Source organism: Narcine bancroftii, chromosome 1, assembly GCF_036971445.1.
Source record: "Narcine bancroftii isolate sNarBan1 chromosome 1, sNarBan1.hap1, whole genome shotgun sequence".
In the NCBI taxonomy this organism is placed as follows: Eukaryota; Metazoa; Chordata; class Chondrichthyes; order Torpediniformes; family Narcinidae; genus Narcine; species Narcine bancroftii.
Genome location: NC_091469.1, coordinates 366,093,149 through 366,114,412, shown reverse-complemented (window position 1 = coordinate 366,114,412; position 21,264 = coordinate 366,093,149). Strand labels below are relative to the sequence as shown.

Sequence of the window (21,264 nt, the reverse complement as noted above, 5' to 3'; positions counted from 1 at the left end):
AGTTTCACAGCAAATTAACCAAAATAGACAGGGATCAGCATTAAACAAAACAGCAGGGATCAATTGTGAGTTAGGCCATTGAGTAAAATATCAAGTAAAACAATTGGTAGATTGAGCAGCTGGTAAAATGGTGTAAGAACAACCCGAGTCTCAATGTGGACAAGACAAAGATGAAGATTGTGGACTTCAGGTGGATGAAGGTTGACCATTCTCCATTAAATATCACTAGATCTGTCTTGGAGAGAGTGGAGAGCATAAAGCTGATTGGTGTGCATGTAAAGGATGAGCTATCCTGGATCCACAACAACTCCTCATTAGTCAGGAAGGTACACATTTCTTGCACTCTTAAAAAGGTTGAGGAGGGCAAGGCTACCGGCCTCCTTCTTGACAACATTTTACAAGAGCATAAGTGAGAATGTCCTATCTGGTTGCATCATTGTGAGGTTATGCAGTAGGTAAATTCAAATGAAAAGCATCAGACCAGAAGTCAATGCTGAGGATCATCAAGGTGGCCGAAAAGATCACGGAAGTCTCCCTTTCCTCTATTGATGACATTTACCAGGACCCTTGCCTTAATAGGGCTCAAAGAATTATAGTAAAACCACAATGCTGGAGAAACTCAGCAGGTCAAAGAGTGTACTTAATATAGCAAAGGTAAAGGCACATAACTAACATTTCAGGCTTGAGCCCTTCATCCAGCACACAATAATTTTGACTCACTATCATAAAAAATGTGGAGGTGCATGAAAATCTGGACTGCCAAGCTGGGAAATAGCTTCTTCCCCAGGCTGTGAGATTCATGCACAGTATCCAAGAACTGAGTAAATCATCTCAAATTTTTATATATTTTAAATTTTAAATGAATCCTTTATGTATATATGTGATTATTATGTGCTGTGTATTGTGTGTGCATCATGGGCCAGAGAAACATCATTTCATCTGGTTTAAGTACAGTGAGATGATAGTAAACTTGAACTAATTTTGCTTGTAAAGGTCTTATTTTTTAATGCTAAAGTTAATAATGTGTAGCACAATATAACAGTATTAGATTGCATCATTATTTAGTTTTCCTTTGAAACTCCAAGATGGTCATGTGATGCACCTAGAAGGAAAAAAACCTAGTAAGTTGTGAATTTTCTACTCACTGCTGCATGTACAGTGTGGAACTCCAGTCAATAGTTTTGACTCCAGACTGCTGAGTTGAAATGAATTAATACCACTCTGCGTCACGTTCATGAAAAAAACACACACAGGTCCCCTAGATCACTTGATCTCTATTGCCCAATCAGGTTTTCAACTCCAACTGCCTGAGTCACCTGACTCAGATTGCCAGGTGCAGCCTTCAGATAAAATCCCTGCTGCAGTCTCTTTATCTGGTTATGATGTCATAAGGCAAGGAAGAGTTAGGAATTAGCTTGAGAGTTTTGCATGGGATGACTTAAGGTACAGCATAAATTACCCAGCTTTCCTTCTGATCAAATTTAGCGGAAAATTTTATTTAGAATACAAATTTCCTTCCCTTTACTTTCACCCATGCCTAATAGGAATTAAGGCTAGATTTGTTGCCAAAAAATCATTTGTTGACAGAGTATTCATGTCTTAGCATGTGAATTCTACACTCAAAAATGACATTAGCTATCATGTATAATGTTCCAAAAAGAGTCACTTTGGACATTTTGTAAATTGAATCAATATAATAGATATACATCTCAAAGGACAATTTTATTTTTTAATGAAAAGAAAAATGGCTATGATGAGAAATAAATTTTAGTGGATTCCCATGTGTTGGAACAAGATGGATTAAAATATTTGTCAGAAAGTATTACATGTGGCATCTTAACTGAAAATGAAGAGAATAAGATAATGTAGACTAGATATCTCATATATTTGGCATCCATCCATTAAATGCAGTTTAATTTAAAGAAATATAATATTTGCTGCCTAATGACAAGTCAGAATATAGTCTCCATTTTACACAGGATGCATGAGATTCTTGAAATGAAGATGGGGAAGACAACTTGCGTAATATTGCTATAAAATGGTTGTAGCACAATCTAATAATTTTAAGTGAAAAAAATTATAGATTTAATGAAAATAGTGAGAAGAACTGTATTCCTCTAACCAGGGAAAACTTGAAACAAAATTGAATGAGTACACAACAGATCAACCATGCTTAACTTGGTCAGCACAATTTCACGTTCACCATTATTTTCAGAAGATCCTTGAATGATTGCAGCACACTGTGTGCCTGTGACTCAAGCAGAACCATTATCTGGTCCCATCCACTGGCCCTTTCTTTGAAATTGTGTACATTTTTGTTCACTGTTTATTTATTAATTTCCCTTTACCTGTAAATTCCTTTGAACTTCAATTTTACATTAGGGTTAGGCATGTCCACAGTAGTGCTTTTCCTTGGTAAAATTCATCTGGAAATAGTAGAATGATGGTGATGAGCTGTTACAAAATTATCTTCATTATAATGTGAGCCATTAATTACTGTTAGTAGCTATCTGGTGCCATCAAGTGGTTATCTTTCATTCTACATTCAATGAATGTGTCTGTTTCATGAGCTAGATTTTCTTTTGAGGGTAGATTGCCTTGAGACAGCTCTGAGACACCAATAAACCAATGTAGTAACAGTAACCAACTAAATTCCTCAGAAAACTGCAGCAGTGATATCTTCGTAAAGGTGACACTTCATTCAACAAAGCTAGAATGTACTGGAAACTTTTGCAGATCAGGCAGCATTTGAAGAGCATCACTAGGGGAGTGTGGAGGTGCAGACCGCACCAGGTGACACCAAAATAACTGTATATAAAAATTTTTGTGCAGTGTTTCAGCAGAAATTTATTACTTTTTATAAAAATATCCCTGAGTTAGTTATAACAATAAAAACATTTTTCGTAAGCCCAGCTTACATATATCAATTTACCTACAAGGCTAAAACTCTACGCTAATTTACTTTTTGAACCTTCTAATGCCCTCTGGTCAGGGCTGTCATTATTACCCAATTACAATGACGCTTCAAATCATGTAGTTTTGTCTGCGCTCACTACAAGCACATGATGTTGTTTTCATGGCTACTAGTGTTTTAGCTACAATATTGTGGTAATTAGTATTTGTGAACTGTATCAATAACATTTTTGAGAATGTAGTAGTAATTAAAGGAAAAGAAGGAGAAAATTCAAAAAAGCCTTCTGCTTAGTTACTAATAATTCTTACTGAATTTTCACTTTAACCACATGAAACAATGTAATTATAAATATATTTAGGCTGTGGAAATGATATTGTAATTTAAAAGTGTAATTTAAATTTTGCTAGTTGCTTATCTCACTACTATTGCCATTACATTCAGTGATATACGGGAATTACGATTTACATTAGTAACATTAGTACAAAAACATTACTAAAGATTCTGTATGGTCTGGTACGGGAGGAGGTCCATGGGGGAGGGGTAGTGACACCATGAGTTTCTGCACTGTGTGACGCCTACCCTAGTGCACCACTTTAACGTTTCGGATTGAGACTCTTTCCTGGTCTTGGGAATCATTGACTTGAAGCCTTAACTCTGTTTCTCTTTCTATAAATGCTATTGTTTTTGTTTCAGATTTCCAGCATTGCAACATTAAACATTTATGCTACTTCACTTCAGTGTGTTCTTAGAGATTAAAGCACCAGCTCCACTGCTGCAATGATCCAAATTGGCTCTCATTGAAACCACATCTATATAATTACTGTCAATTCGTATAGTAGTGAAGTGCAATCCAAATTAAATCCACATGAAACTTTTGGCTTTGATTGAGGTGGATCGGCACTGAGGACCAATTAGCTGCATAACAGGAAGGTATATTAGATGCTAATATAAACTAAAACTTGGCAACATTATTTTGCAGCAAGATTTTGATTTTCCAAAATCTCTTGAACCGTGAAAAATTAAATCAATCAATAAAATAAAAGAGGCACAGGGAGAATCAATCTTTCGTAAACTTCTAAAGTTCAACAGAGATAGAAATAGATTTAAAGGGACATGAGGGAGCAATTAAAGCAAAGCAAGTGAGCAATTCTGTTTGTAGAATTCAGTAAGTATTAAATGGAATATTTTAAAAGTGTGATGCTGAGAGCATAGATAACAGAGATTGAAATCACATGCAATGAAAGGTGAGGGGAGAAAAGAGCAAAAGGTCTGTCGTGATAGGGTGAAAACCTAGAGAAACTAAATGATACAAGTAATAATGTTGAATCAGAAAGAATGGATGGGACTTGTTAATTACAAGTATTGTGTCAGGACAAATGCATATAAAAGGATGAAAATAAAAAAAAAGGAAAAATATAAAAACATAATGTTTGAGAAATTCAACAGGTCAAACAGCTTACTTCATATAGCAAAAATAAAGATATAAACATAATAAAGGAGAAATATGCTGGAACTGGAGGTATAAACTAGAGGCAAAGTACACAAACACTGAAGATCTAAAACAAGAAAAGAGCAAAATTCTCAGTAGGTCAGGTAGCATCTATGGAAAAAAAAGTAAAGTTGCTCTTACAGGGTGAAGACCTTTTATTAGAAGTTGCTATTTCTTATACAAATTGGAAAGACTGGCTATCTGTGATTGCTTTCCTTTTACCAACCATGCATGTGTCCAAATTGAATTATAAGTGAAATAAAGAGAAAATGTGATATCCACAGGGAGAAGGGGGCACAATGAATGATAAGAAAATGCAGTAACATGTTAAAAATTTTATAGGTTAACTGGCTGCAGTAAATTATCCCAGATATAGGATAGATGGTAGAATTGATGCAAATGTGAAAATAGGTCACAGAAATAAAAACAAGTGGGGAATGGAAATGCTCTCTGAACTGGCAGAACTTGAAGGGTTTTCATATATAATGACCTATCATTAGTTTTTCTCTTTCCCTGTCTAAGTACTGCCAGCTCTTTTATTTTAATTGCAGTTGATAATTAAAACACAGTTAGTCCTTGAGTTATGAGAATCCTTACAAAATTCAACATTAACATCAAACAATATCAACCAAGGCCAACCCATAATGTTTCACAGATATTTTATTTCAGCAAAATAACATGCATCAGTGGTTTTATATTCATGTGGAAAGGAAATCAAATTTTGTAAAATATTCAAATACAAAAATGTAACTGACTTTTAAAGATAGGTTGTAGTGTGTTTTTGTTAAACCAAAAGCTTGTCAAATACTAATCAAGAGTAGAAAATGAAAGAGATAGACAATGTCTTTCATTATGAGAGGACACTGTAAAACTCCATATGAACTACCCTTGAATTCTACTTCTTGTTGCAAAAAAAAATGCAGTAGCCATTTGTGTAGAGCAAGCTCCCATAAACAGCTGCAAAAATGAGCAGATAGACGGTGAGGAATGGATTGGCAGTGATTAATTGTGATGTTGAACCAGACTGAAACATTCAAAAATCTCCAAAAAGTCAATGTGCTTAAAATGTACAAAGTGTCTTGAAGAAACAATTAAAATATTTAACTATTGTTTGAAATTGTTCATTCTGTAACATATATTTGGACTTTATATACATATAAGCATATAATGATTTCTTTTTATCAATACACCATATAAAAAGACTGGATTTCACTTCTATACAAATAGTGCTTCAACAATTAATTTGTTTTCTAAAATTATTAAATCTCAGCAACATTTTCCTGCAAAATCTACACAATTTTAAAAAAAGGGATACAATTCATATTGTAAGAACACACATTTTGATATCTTAATTTTCATATTCCTTCATCGACATATCTCAGCCATCTTCCACAATTCACAAATATCACCTTACCATTATCAGATTGATTATCATGAACAACTATTGCGTAATGGCCAACATTTGGAATTTGTCGAGAATAACTAAAGTAAAAAATTAGAACAAGTGTAAAGAAAAGTTTAGCTTTGAACAGTATATTGGTACTATTAAAAGACTCAGTAAAACGGGGAGGTGAAATATCGATACAGTCCCAATTTCCAATTTCATTCATACTTTACAGATTTGGTGAAATGTTGCAGAATGACACTAGTGCTCAGAGTATAAAAGTTTTATAGTCAAGTTACTGGACCATGAGTCATTATAGCAACTGTGTAACTTAATTTCATTTATTGAGAGCTAAAAATACAAAGTGAGAGGTGAAATATTAATCATATCTTCTTCTCTAATGATGCTCCCTCAAGAGCTGTTTTAATCTGTTGTGTATTTATTTAATTTTGCCACAGTATGGATAAGTTGACATTTTGATCAATCTCATCTACTACATTTCAGAATTCCACTCAATTATAACTTTGTAATGAAGAATGGCAAGAAGCAAATTGGAGATCCTATATATGGGTTGTGCCAAAACATGGCACAGGATAGTTGTTGTTGTATGACATTGTAAGATGAAGGATGATAAACAGTTTAGGGAGTAAAAATAAAAGTTTATATTAATACTGCACTTAATTACAATCACAAATTAAGAAAGTTAATTGCAATATACAAAGGTGCTGGAGACACTCAGATGATGCAGCATTCATAGGAAACTAAGAATAACCAGTGTGTCGCTCAAACACTTTACTTTCTATGGACATTATGTGATTTACTGAGTTTCTCCAACATCTTTGTGGATTGCACATGACCTCTGCATCTGGAGATTTTTTTGTTTAAATCCAAGAAAATTCATTGTTTTGATTCTCTCAATTGATTGTAATTATTGACAGTCTGTAGTTGCAATTGATCCAATTATCAGAAGGAACATTGATGGGATACTCTGGGGAAAATGTCACTTGTGTTCAACTCACCACATTTTGATGACCTTCCCCATTCATATGAGAATAGTTGAGACTTCAGAGCCTATTTTACCCAGATATTATGACTAATTTCAGAGCTGTTTATATTACTTATATTCTGTTTTTAATGTTTTCTTGGAAGTACTAACAAAGATTTTAAAAGCTAGATCATTTGCTCAGGGAAGAAAGTTTCCAGCTCAGTGGATGGTAGAATTGAAACAAGATCGCATGACAGTGTCTAAAAGATGGTTTGTGACAGAAACTTTAGCTATAATCTATACATAACAAGTATGCAATGTAGTGTTTGAAAGAGACTGGAATGATACTGAAGAAAAACTACAATCTATCTCTTTTATAGGTTGTATTAACCTAATTTAAAGTGTCCAGAGTAAAGTTCCATCACCAGTACTATCTTAATGACATGCTTTAGTTGGGAGGAAACATTCACATTCATTGCTTTTCCTCTCCCTTGTGGAGATATCCATATCAGAACCTCACCGTAGCTGCACTTACATTTCACCAGCAGGGTTTGGAACCAGGTGGTTTAGAAAAGTCTGCAAGCCTTTATCATACTGTAGTGCTTTTTTGAACTCTGGGTGGCACTGCAACACCAAGGTACTCTGGATTCTCAGCCATAGCTTCAACATGACCGTTCACTTTTGGATGTTTAGAAACAAGATTTTCCTGGTATTCAGGATTGTCCAAGCTTATATTGTGAAGCACTGTGTGGTCCCAGTGATTGGGATGGGCAAGATCCACTTTGTTAATTGGCTGCGAAGCATTCACGTACTCTGGATTTTCCACTGCATTTGCGAATGAGTTTAAATACTGAGAATCGGCAGCTGGACCTCTGCCATTCTTATTGAAGGGGACAAAAAGTTCCTGGTAGCCTGGATTTTCCATATCAGAGATGGTGCTCATCAACTGATCAGGACATGGAATCTTTTTAGCTTGATTGATGTATTCTGCAAAATAAAAAGCACATTAACAAGATGTCTTTGTATAAGACAGTCTCCAAAATTTCCATTTAAAATGTGTTTTGAGCTATAATTACTCAATAAGACTATCCCAAGTTTTAACATTGCTTGCAGATAATGTCTGCTAAATGTTTCCCTATAATCGGCCAGTACTGGTTAGTCCTGGGGTTAGGGTTAAGTTTAGGGTGTCAGTGGGCAGTGGGATAATCATACCCTCTTGTGCTCACTTGGTCTCCTATCTCTAAGGTTTCATGTCACTGAAAACTGCCACTTTTTGTTGGTGTCCATGCTTTCATTCCCTTGGTCCTGTTTCTGGTTCTTGATGGGATCAGTGCCTTCCTCCTCTTTCTGTGGTTGTCATGTATCTCAAAATCACCCTGGAGCAAGTTTGGTTGCTCGGGAGCCTGCCTGAAGACTCTTGCAGTCTACTGGTTGTGCTGTGGCCCGCTGGCTGAGTAGCGGGTTCTGCTGACTACGCGGCTGGGAGACTCACATTGTTCTTGAAGCCATTTGAAGTGGCAAGTCTATGGCCAATGGGACTGTTCAGGCCATTGCCTCTGTGTCTGCTGTGCTGGAATCCTCTTGGGGCATGGGTCTCAGGCTAGGTAGAACTGTAGGCTGAGGCCCTGCCTGGCCCAGTTGCCGGAGGGGCACTTGACTCACTGTGACCCGGGTGTGTGTGCGCGCATGCACGTGTGGATATTAGTGGGTTAGTTGTTAGGTTCTGGACACTGAATCAATCATTCATGTCTGAACCTCCACTCTTGTAATTTGTTGTTTGGTTCTCTTTTGTTCCAGATTACTGCTTTGGTGACTACCTCCAACATCTGGTCAGTCAACTTAGTTCTCATGTCTTGTGACTTTTAACACAAGCTGCTTACCAGGTGTAGTGCTCTCTCTCAGCTCACTAACACCAACATCCCAACTAGAATAACTACATCTCATTTAGTGTTGACCAGGCTTATGGTTAGGGTTCAGATTTTATACTCAGTGTATAAGATAACCTTGATTTTGAGTGAAATTTTTAAGTTTTGATTTTCATCCTATATGCCACTATATATGGCAATTTGCTTATTCTAGAAATGAGATATATATTTACGAAAATAATATGAATTAATAAAATCAAATCATAACCTGATAAATACTTTAATTGAGTATTTTCTACTCAATTAACTAATTTAATACAAAATTAATGAAAATAAACAGAAGAATTCTTATCTTAGACTTGATTATTTTTCATACATTAACAATACAGAATTCTAAAGATTAATCTCTGCTCTAACTGTCTGATTCCTATCTCTGGACTGTAACCTGGGGTGCAACTCTCTGGCAAAGCAAAAAAAGCCCTCAGCTGAACCCCTGTGAATGTTGTAACATTCAGTGAGATCAACTTTCAACATTCTGGAGGTTAAAGTATAAGTGAATAATCTTACAATCTTTCTTGATATGAGAACATGGTTATCCCAAGTATCAAGTGAAATTTTGCTGAACCCCACTAATATTGACAGTAAAGAGAAAAACATTGATTGTGAAGTACAACTACACAATGATTTTCCAATTTTAATTAGTAAACATCACAAATGTATCCATGACTCAACAGTTCCAGCTGTCCAAGTGACAGGTGCATGTACCTGGAGCTGGTTGGAAACATCCATTAATGTCATCATCATCCAGGAAAACTGTTGGATCAGAACTATAGCGTAAAGTTGAACTGTCTTCTCTCTTGGGAATTCCTTGATGCTATATGATTAAAAATGAATAACATTTAATTTAAGAAAGCAGAGGATAGTAGTAGCTGGAACGTATTCTGCCTGGAGGCCAGTGACGAGTGGGGTTCTATTCTGGGATCTCTTCTGGGATCCAGGACACATGCTCTTTGTGAATTTTATATATGACCTAGGCAAAGTGGAGGGATGGTCATTAAGTTCGCAGATGACATGAAGCTTGGAGGTGTTGTGGACAGTGTAGAAGGTTGTCATAGGTATCACCAGGATACAGATTTGGGTAGAAAAGTGGCAGATGAAGTTCAATCTGGGTAAGTGTGAAGTGATGCATTTTGGAAGGTGAAACTTGTAGGCAGGGGCATAGCCAGGTTTTAAAGTTGGGGGAGGGGGGTGAGACCACATAAAAAAGGCGCCACGACCACAGCTGTGAGCGTATACGCATTCACACACACACACACACACACACACACACACACACACACACACACACACACACACACACACACACACACACACACACACACACAACTTGAAACACCCAGACCCAAGACTTTTTAAGTTGGATCCAAACCAAGCATGTTGGTGCACTAATGAATGCAATGGGGAAACGATTACTTCCTCCTTTAACATTGAGGTGAAGTAATTCAAATAGGGAACACTACATTAGGTGAGCCTGCAGGGAATTGGCTCACTTCAGTTCCGCTGGACCAGCTACTATTACAACTACAAAGCATTGCCAAATACAACGGTAAGACACAGGTGGCCAGCCTCAAACGGAGTTGGTGAGGGTGAATACGGATCCCACTCCACCGATAAGGTGTTAGGAATTCATTCTCCACTGGTAATGGCCTCTTTCTTCCCCACTTCTGAAATTCCGTGCATTAAAAGTCAGTTCACCCACTCATTATTTCTTCCTTTCCCCTTGTTTTAGTTTATGCCATTGGCACTTGAGGCCAGGACCCAGTGCCCACATCTTTCTTCCGTGAACAATAGCTTGGGGTTGGGCTGAGCTTATTACCAGTGACCCAGGGGCGGAACACCTTTTTGTTCCCAACAAAGCTGTCACTCACCCCAGGTGCACCAGCATCCCTCCAGTCCATGTGTGTGAGAGTGTGTGCGTACACGCAGGCCTGTTCCTGTGGAGTGTGTACATTACTTTGTCGTCCAAACAGTTCCAAATATGGTGCGTGATGTGACTGTGTTTGTTTGATTCCATGCAGTGTGTGAATATGGGAGAGTTATTGTGGACAGAATCAATAACTCCTTTCAAGAGTGCATTAAGTTTAAGTGTGTGGTTGAAGGGGGAGGGGTATAGACTCAAGGGGCTGAATGGCATATTCCGTGTTTTGTGACTCTCTAATTCCATGAGTGCTCAAGAAAGCAATTTGCTGATGCTAAAAATCCAAAAGAAATGCGAACAAATGCTGAAGCGACTCTGCTGCACTTGCCGAGTATTTTCCAGCAGGGGAAGGCAAGCATTGTGAACTGCTCCCCAAGCCTAAGTCTATTTCCTCACACATGGAACGGCGACAGGCTGGGGAAGTCCTTGGCGCGCAGATTCCGAATAAGTGAGCTGTTCGGGGGGGGAACCACACTTGTCCTGCGACATGCCGGTGGCCCATCAGCGCAAAAAAGGTGGCGCCTTTTTAATCTGTGTGCTTGTGGGACCCCCGCAAAGCTGGCTTGCAGCTTGCCAAGTGGCTGCTCTTCAAGAGTTCCCCCAAGGGCTGTGGGCGCTGGTGTGCTGCCAGGCTGAGAAGGCGCTACTTTTGAAAAATGTGCTCGGGGGGAGCGTTTTCAGCGTGGAAAAAGAGCAACCTTGTAGTCCAAATGCAAGGTTGCTGCTCAGGTTTATAGCTTAGTTAAAAAGGCTCACGTTATTCTGGCCTTCATTAGTCAGTGCATTGAATTCAAGAGCCATGATGCTATGTTGCAGCTCTATAAAACTCTGTTTTAATCACACTTGGAACATTGTGTTTGTTCTGGTTTCCTCAATGCAGGAGTAATTTGGAAATTATGAGTTCAGAGGAGATTTACAAGGATGTTGCCTGGATTGGAGAATATGTCTTTATAAGGCAAAGCTAACAGAGCTAGGGCCTTTCTCTGTGGAGCAAAGAAGGATGAGGGGTGACAATAGAGGCCTACAAGATTATGAGAAGCATAGATATGTTGGACAGCAAGCACCTTTTTTTTCCCAGGGTGAGAGAGGGAAATGCTAAAGGACAGCTGTACAGGATGAGTAGAGGAAAGATTTGGGGAGATATCAGGGGTAAGTTTTTTTTTATACACAGTGAGCAGTGGGCATTTAGAATGCATTGCCATGGCTGATGGTGGAGGCTGGTACAATAGGGACTTTTAAAAGCCAGGCACATAGATACATGAAAAATAGAGGGCTATGGGTGCAATGTAGGGAAGGACAGGAGGAAGTCAGAAGAACACGATCCAGTCCTCATCGAGGGTTCAGTAGTGGAGAGGCCCAGTAACTTCAAATTCTTGGGTGCCACCATCTCTGAGGATCTGTTCTGGAGCCTCCATGTCAATGCAATAATGAAAAAATCTCACCAGCAGTTATACTTTGTGAAATGTTTGAAAATATTCGCTATGTAAATGACAACTCTTGAAAATGTCTATATGTGTACCGTGAAGCATTCAGGCTGACTGGTATGAAGGTGCCTTGCTCAGGACAAGAAAAATGTCTGGAGGGTTGTCAACTTGGCCTGTGGCAATATGGACATTAGACTTCTTAAGAAAGCAGCCTCTATTCGCAAGGACCACCACCACCAAGGCCATGCACTCTTCACTCTGCTACCAGGTACAGAAACCTAAAGACAACCACTCAGTGGTACAAAGACAGCTTCTTCCCTGCTGCCATCTGAAAACTGAATGATCAATGAACCAAAGACACTGCCTTTCATTGATTTTTCGTGCACTATTTTTATTTATTTTTTTTGTAAGGAGGTTTATATGTACTGTGATGCTGCGGAAAAACAACAAATTTTGTGACTTGTTCATGATGGTAAATTCTGATTCTGACCCTGAGGTTTAGTCTGTTGTGTATATTATTGGCTGGCACAACACTGAGGGCTGAAGGGCCTGTACTGTGCTGTAGTGTTCTCTTTTCCATCAAGTACAAAAAGCTGCAGGTTGAGGTCATTCAGCCCTTCAAGTCTACCCAACCATTCAATATATCAGCTGATCATTTGAGCTCAGAACCCTATTCCTTCTTTATCTCTATACCCTTGATCCTTTCAGCCAATAAGATCACATCCAACTCCCTTTTGAATGTACACACATACACTAATAAGAGGACTGAGTTCAAGAGCAGAGAGGTCACGTGTCAACTCTACAAATCTCTGGTTACCTCATTATAGGAAGGATGTGTAAGCTATGGAGAGGGTGCAGAGGAGATTTACCAGGATGTTGCTTCTTATGAGGCAAGGTTAGCAGGGCTGGGTCTTTTCTCTTTGGAGCATAGAAGGATGAGAGGACACACACACACAGTATATGAACTGGCCTCAACAACTTTTTTATCATGGGGAACTCCACAAGTTCACAACTCTCTGATTTAAAAAGTTTCTCCTCATCTCAGTCCTCAATGGCTTAGACTGTGACTCCTTGTTCTGAACTTCCCCACATTGGAGATGTTATTTCTGCATCTAACGTGCTAGTCTTTTCAGTACTTTTTTAAAACATCTCAATCAAATCTCTCTCATTTTTCAAAATCCCTAAGAGTATATTCCTTGTCTATGCAGTCTTTCCTCATATGCACTCTCCATTCACAGAGCTATCCACCCGCCCCCCCTCCCGTTAGCTGGTGTGCTCTCCCTCCCTTATCCACCTATTACTTTCTGCCTGTGGGCCTGTGCTCCTCCACCTGTACCTCCTCTCCACTCTTCTATTTTGTTCAGGAGCCTGCTGACATTTTTCTACACCTAGATGAAGGGCTCAAACCCGAAACTTTGGTGATGTATTTTAATCTTTGCTATATAAAGGACACTGTTTGACCAGCTGAGTTTCTCCAGCATCGTGTTTTTACTTGAGTGGAAAGAAAAAGTTTGAAACCATTGTTTTAATCGAATGTAATTGATTCATTAACAAGAAAAATTAGGTTTAGGGTTATAACTCCAAAGGAAATGGGCCAAGCAAAATATTTTAGTAAGTGCAGTGATTCTCAACCTTTTATCCCCACTCACATACCACCTTAAGTAATCCCTGACTAATCACAGATCACCTATGGCATAAGGCTTACCTAAAGTGGGATGTGAGTGAAAAGAAAAAGTTTGAAAACCACTGATTTAGATCATTAATATAAATTGTAAATATCTGGGGTTTAGGCAGTTAATCTGGGGATGGCCCACTAGTAACTGCCTGCCAGTCTGAAAAGGACCCATTTATTATCACTCTTGTAGAGTACCACAAGAATTGGTTCTGGAACGCCTGCTCTTTGTGATTTTTATAAATGACCTGGATGAAGAGGTGGTAAGATGGGTCAGTAAGTTTGCAGATGATGCAAAATTTGGAGGAATTGTGAATGAAGCTGAAGGATGTTGAAGGTTACAAGAGGATATAGACAGGATGCAGGGAAGTGGCAGATGGAGTTTAATCCAGACAAGTGTGGGTTATGCATTTTGGAAGGACAAACCAGAAGGCTGAGTATTGGGTTAATGGTCGGTTATTTAAGAGTGTGGATGAACAGAAGGACCTTGGGGTCCAAATCCATACATCTTTCAAGGTCGCCACACAGGTTGATAGGATAGTTAAGAAGGCCGATGGAATGCTGGGCTTCATTAATAAGGGGACTGATTTCAAGAGCAGAGAGGTCATGTTGCAACTCTGCAAATCTCTGGTTACCTCATTATAGGAAGGATGTGGCAGCTATGGAGAGGGTGCAGAGGAGATTTACCAGGATGTTGCCTGGATTTGAAAATAAGTCTTATGAGGCAAGGTTAGCAGGGCTGGGACTTTTCTCTTTGGAGCATAGAAGGATGAGAGGAGACTTAATAGAGGTCTACAAGGTGATGAGAGGAATAGATAGGGTGGATAGTCAGCCCCTGTTTCCCAGGGCACGAATAGCAAACATCAGAGGACATATGTACTAAGTGAAGAGAGGGAAGCTTAGGGGAGACATCAGGTTAAATTTTTTAACGCAGGAACTTATAGGTGCGTGGAATGTCATGTTGGGGATCACGATGAAGCCGGAAACATTAAGGGCATTTAAGAGACTCGAAAAATAGAGGGTTATGAGGTAGAGCGTTTAGTACTTAAAAAAAAGGAATATATGGGTCAGCACAACATCGAAGGCTGAAGGGCCTGTACTGTGCTGTAGTGTTCTATGTTTGCTTTCTCTCTACCAACCAGTTTTCAATCCACATGAGTACATTACAATGTTGTCTAATTTTACATAGCAATCTATTGTGTGGGACCTTAACAAAAGCCTTTTGAATGTCCAAACATTAGTTGGCTCTCCTGGTCAATTCTAGAAGATTTGTCAAAAATAATTTCCCTTTCATAAATCGTTGTTGACTTGGACTAATCCTGTCACTCCTCTCCAATTGTATAGCAATGACATCGTGAAGAAATTACTCCAGCATTTTCCCCACATTAATTTTCTGTTTTCTCTTTCCCTCCTTTCATAAAAGTGACATCTCATTAGCAATCCTCCAATCCAAATGAACTGATCTGGAGTGAACTAAGATCACTAATGCATCCACTATCTCTTAGGCCAACATCTTAGGTACTCTGGGATTCAGACAATCAGGCCCCTGAGATTTATCTACTTTCAATGCCATCAATTTACCCAACACAATGTCACGTCTGATAACAATTTCCATCAATTTGTTCTCTATTCTAGTCCCTCTGAACCCTAGTATTTCCAGATTGTTTCTGTACATCTTCCTTAGTGAAGATAACACTAAAAATTTTATTTAATTGGTCTGCTGTTACCTAGTTCTCCATTATAAATCCCCCTAATTCTGTCAGCAAGGGACCTATATTTGTGTTAACTAGCTTTTTTTTTCTCTTTACATATATATGTAAGGTTTTGCAGCCAGTTTATGAGTTCCCTGTAAGTTTACCCTTGTACTCTATTACCCCCTTCTAATGAAACCCTCTGCTGAATTATACATTTCTTCAAGCTCTTAGATTGCTGCTTTACATCTGTCCAAATGGATTAGCTCAGTTAAGGACAAAAGCCGAGTTAAGTATTGAATGCTGGCAGAATAACAGGGTTTAACAGTTTAAGTTTCTATTGACTTAAAAAAAAATGCACCAACTGCTTAATTTGTTAACTTTAGGTCTGTGTGAAAAATTACCATGGAATACTAGAAATTAAAGGAATAATTTAGCTTTCCTACTTACCCCATTTCTGTTAATCAAAGTTGATGAATTGTTGCTCGTCATACTCTGTTGACAAAAAATATAGGCAGAAGATAAGGGGCTGGAAGAAACTTTGACAAAATATAAAGGAGAAAGACAGTCTATTCAAAGCTCTTCTGATTGCCAGCTTTTGCTAAAATGAACTCAGTATTCCTTTGTTGACTGTCAGAGTTTCTATTATTGGTCAAGAGGTGAAGCCAAAAGCCAATAAGAATTCATTGCACTGCCAACCTATTTCTGACAACTAAGGTTTGAGACACTCATGAGCTTGATCAATTTGAGTCAGGCTCCAGTCTGACATTTGATGGGCTCACTTCTAATATTTAATATACCAAGGATTGAAAAGCATAAATAATAAATGTTATTGAAAAACCATCGCTCACATTTCTACATCAATTCCAAAAAAAATGTTTGTGAATTTCATGAGAATAATAGTGTGGAACAACGGTAGGACATTTAGCTCATTTTGTCCAAGGAGATTTTCTGTGAAGCAATCTAGTCAGTATTGTTCCTATGCCATTACCATAGGCTTGCAAGTTTATTTACCTCAAACACCTCTCTAATTTCCTTTTGCAAAATCTCTGACAGTCTGATGGTATTCAAAGGCAGCAGGTTTGAGGTCATTGTCATTCTTTGTGCACTGATTTCCTTCCCAGTTTTTCTCCCACATCTCCTTCCTTGGATTGCTCCCCATATCCCTAATCTAAAAACTTAAATTTGTTTCCTTACGTTGCACCAATAGTTAGTGGGAACAGTGTTTGTCTTAAATGTGTTATAAGCTTGTAAACCTCTACCAAATGTACCCTTGACCTCTTTTGCTCTAAGGAAAACAACTCCAGTTTCTCTAACCTAATGTAGCAGCTAAAATCCCTGAGACTTTTCTTCTCTACAACCTCTCAAGGATCTTCACATTTTTCCTAAAGTTGGTGACTGGAGCTGAACGCAATTTTCTTCCTAGTTGTGGCTGAGACAGAGCCTCTATTGATGAAGCACAAATCTCATATGCTTCAGTAACTCATTTCTCAATGTCCTGCCACCTTCCAAGATCCCAATTTGTGAAATCATAGGTCCCTCTCTTCCTACACATTCTTTAAAACTGTGCGAGTAAGTAGGTATCGTCTCATCCCATCCTAGCTAAAATACATCACCACAGATTTCGCTATATGTATCTAACCCTAACTATGGACCTTTTATTCTTCTTCCATCTGGTAAGCACTACAGAAGCCTTTGCTCTCGAGCCAGCAAGCTCAAGAAGAGCTTTTTCACCCAAGGCTGTGACCCTGCTGAACCTTAAATCACAGTGCTGAGCAGTACTGCACTCACATTGTACTGTTTTCTTGCTGAATGCGCATGTAGTTATTTGTATATAGCACTTTTTTAAAAAACTTCTGGTTGGATGCTAATTGTATTTCATTGGCTTTGTAATTTACTTGGCACAATAACAATAAAGTTGACTCTAATCTAATATAATCTATATTAAATCCCATCTGACCTTGATGTTTTGTGCAGTTGATTGGTTTGGCATCAATAAATGGTAACTCCATACTCTGCATTCCAAGATCAAATTCTTCACTCTTATCCAACTGTTTTCATATAATCATATAACCATTGACAGCACAGAAACAGGCCAGTTTTCCCCGTGCCGAACATCTTCTCCCACCTAGACCCACTGACCCACATTTGGCACATAACCCTTCACATCTCTCCCGTCCATATAGCTAACCAACCTATCCTTGAATATTAACATCAATCTTGCTACTACCACCACTGCCAGAAGTTCATTCCATACCCCACCACCCTCTGCTTGAAGAAATTACCCCTCATGTTTCCGTTAAACTTTTCCCCTTTTACTCTCAATCCATGCCCTCTTGTTTGAATCTCCCCCACTCTCAGTGAAAAAAGCCTATCCACATTGACTCTATCTGTCCCCCTTATAATTTTGAATACCTTTAACAAATCACCCCTCAACCTTCTACACTCCAGGGAATAAAGTCCCAGCCTGCTCAACCTTTCCCTGTAACTCAAACCCTGAAACCCCGGCAACATTCTCATAAACCACCTCTGCACTTTCTCTACACTGTTTATATCCTTCCTATAATTCAGCGATCAAAATTGCACACAGTATTCCAAATTTGGCCTCACAAATACTTTATACAATTTCAACATAACATCCCAGGTCCTGTATTCTATACTGATTTATGAAAGCCAACAACATACTAAAGGCCTTCTTCACCACCCTATCTACATGCAATTCAACTTTCAGGGAATTATGTACCATGACTGCTAAATCCCTTTGTTCCACAATTCCTCAATTGTCGACTATTTAACATGTATGTCCTATTTTGATTAGTCCTACCAAAATGTAGCACCTTACATTTATTAGTATTAAAATCCATCTGCCATCTTTCAGCCCACTCTTCTAACTGTCGTATATCACCCTGTAAGCTTTGATAATCATCCTTACTTCCCAACACTGCCAACCTTTGTATCATCTGCAAATTTACTAATCCAAATTGCCACCCTATCATCTAGATCGTTAATATATATGACAAACAGTAGTGGACCCAGTACCAATGCCTGAGGCACTCCACTCATCACCAGCCTCCAATTCGACAAACAATTTTCCACCACTACTCTCTGGTATCATTGTTGAATCCATTTCACTACTTCATCATTAATATCTAATGCTTCCAACTTCCTTACTAACCTCTTATGGTGAACCTTATCAAAAGCCTTACTAAAGTCCAAAAAAAACATCCACCACCTTTCCCTCATCAACCTTTATAGTAACCTCCTCGAAAAACTCTATAAGATTTGTTAGACATGATCTACCACAAAACCATGCTGACTACTCCGAATCAATACCTGTCTTTCCAAATAGCTGTACAGGTACACAATCCTTTATTCAGAACCCTTGGGGGACAGAGTGTTCTGAATTTTGGATTTTTCCAGATTTTGGAAAGCCAGATTTAAGCCCACCCGAATTGTGCTGCTGTATTCACCTTCAACTCCTTCCAGTCGCACTGCTGTCTCCCCCTGCCCAACTCGTTCTGCCGGTCTCGGACTCCTGACTTGCTCTACCGGTCTCAGTGCCACCTCTCTTCCCACTTGCCGGATTTTGGAGCTTTCCAGATTTTAGATGTCTGGATATAGGATCGTGTACCTGTATTTACCATCTCTAAGAACACTTTCCATTAATTGACCCACCACTGATGTCAGACTTACAGGTCTATAATTAAGTTTTATTTTTGGATCTTTTTTTGAACAGCGGAACAACATGAACAACTGACATTTTAAATATTTCTGTCAATGCTCCCACCATTGTTCATTAACCTCCCTCAGGGTCTTAGGAAATATTTTGTCAGGACCCAGAGATTTATCCACCTTAATCTTTTTCAATATAGCCTCATTAATTCTTATATTATCCATGAGCTCCCTACCATATTTCTTCACTTCATCTGGCTCAATATTCTTTTCCTTAGTGAATACTGAAGAAAAAAAATCATTTAAAATTTCACCCATCTCCTCTGACTTCTCACAGGGTCCAATTTTATCCCTCACTATGCTTTTACTTTTAATGTACCTATAGAAACCCTTTGGATTTATTTTTACTTTTCCTGCCAAAGCAGCTTTATATCTCCTTTTAGACTTTCTAATTTCTTAAGATTTTTTTTACACTCTTTATATTTCTCAAGCAGTTCATCCATTCCCCGCTGTTTATACCTTTTGTACACATCCCTCTTCCTCCAATATAAGTTCCCAATATCTTTTGAAAACCAAGGCACCCTACAGTTTCTAACCTTTTCTTTAATCCTCACGGGGACAGGCCAACTCTGCACTTTCAGAACTTCTTTGAATAGCCTCCATTTATCTGCTACATCCTTCCCTGAAAATCTTTCCCTCCAAATCTTTTCTCATCCCTTTGAAATTTGCTTTCTTCCAGTCAAGAATCTTAACCTTTTACTCTTTCACATGGACTCTTGGCCCATCTTGTTCTCCAGCTGATTAAAATAAGAACAGGCCCTGGAAGTGTTTTTGAACATATTTTTAGGTTCCTCCCCTCCTAATCAATTGATAGTATTTAAAATACATCCACTAATATCACCATTTAATGTTTTTTAATCTCTGTAACTTTGCTACAGGTTCATTCCTCACACAGCTCAAAAGCCTTGGAATGATATTGAGTTTATTGACACTATAGGTACACAATCCTTTATCCAGACAGTGTGTTCCGAATTTTGGATTTTTCCAGATTTCAGAACAAAAGCCTGCTGCCCCAGATTTAAGCCCACCCGAATTGTGCTGCCATATCCACCTTCTTCCAGTCGCGCTGGTGTGTCTCTCTCTCTCTCCCCCCCCCTCACCCACCCAAGTCGCGCTGCCGTCTCTCTCCCCCACCCCCTGCCCACCCAAGTCACGTTGCTGTCTTTTCCCCCCCCCTGCCCAACCTAGTTGCGTTGCTGTCTTTCTCTCTCTCTCTCTCCCTCCGCTGTACCAGCACCAGGAAAAAAAATGCCGGTGTTTGGAACTTTCTGGATTTTAGATGTCTGGATAAAGGATTGTGTACCTGTACCATATAGATTTGCACTGACATTCTCACTTGCTATAGCCAAACAGATTTGTAAGATACACCCATACAATAGTCTTCTGCATGCCCATACCCCTTTTCTTCTTAGCTCTGAACAAATGGATTCTACCATTACCTCCCCATTGACCATATTTTTTTCCCAACATGACAGTGCTTTCCCAAATCAATTTAGGCACTTTACCCACCACCCCCTCCCCCCCGCCCCCCATTTTTCTTTTCTGAACATTTTCTGATCATAAGCCTTCACCATGTTTCTGTTATTGCTGATGTATTAGACCAGTGGTTCTCAACCTTTTTCTTTCCATTCACCTACCACTTTAAGTATTCCCTATGCCATAGGTGCCCTGTGATTAGTAAGGGATTGATTAAAGTGGTATGTGGGTAGAAAGAAAAAGGTTGAAAACCACAGTTTTAATCGTACCTAATTGACTCGTTATGTGCACGGTTTCATATCTCCAAAGGAAATGGGTCAATGATAATTTTTCTCAAGCAAAATATTTCAATAACAATTGGGTGTAGAGCAGTGATTCTCAACTTTCCCTTTGCACTCGCATATCACCTTAAGCAATCCCTGACTAATCACAGAGCACCAACGGCATAGGGATTACTTAAAGTGGTTTGTGTGTGGAAAGAAAAAGTTTGAGAACCACTGCTTTAGACTCCCAGAGAGATATATGTAGCTCTTCAACTTGGAACCCAATGAGCCAGGCAACATCAGTGGGAGAAAAATAATGGCAGACTTTTCAAGCCAAAACACTTATCAGGACTGAGGAATACAAGTATTCTAAAACTGCTTTTTACGACCC

The 21,264-nt window shown here is 38.8% G+C and overlaps 1 protein-coding gene across 10 annotated transcripts in view; it reads right to left on the bottom strand.

Annotated features, from left to right (window-relative positions):
* Positions 1 to 4,845: 4,845 nt before the first annotated feature.
* Positions 4,846 to 21,264, bottom strand: part of egfra (epidermal growth factor receptor a (erythroblastic leukemia viral (v-erb-b) oncogene homolog, avian)) — a 334,197-nt gene continuing 317,778 nt past the window's right edge. For all 10 annotated transcript variants that reach the window (XM_069912695.1, XM_069912648.1, XM_069912661.1 and 7 more), the window contains 3 exons: positions 15,853 to 15,897; positions 9,403 to 9,511; positions 4,846 to 7,759 (listed from right to left, as the gene is read on the bottom strand). In XM_069912695.1, the coding sequence (XP_069768796.1) occupies positions 7,362 to 7,759; positions 9,403 to 9,511; positions 15,853 to 15,897 (552 nt within the window). In that variant the 3' untranslated portion in view covers positions 4,846 to 7,361. The remainder of the gene's footprint in view (positions 7,760 to 9,402; positions 9,512 to 15,852; positions 15,898 to 21,264) is intronic.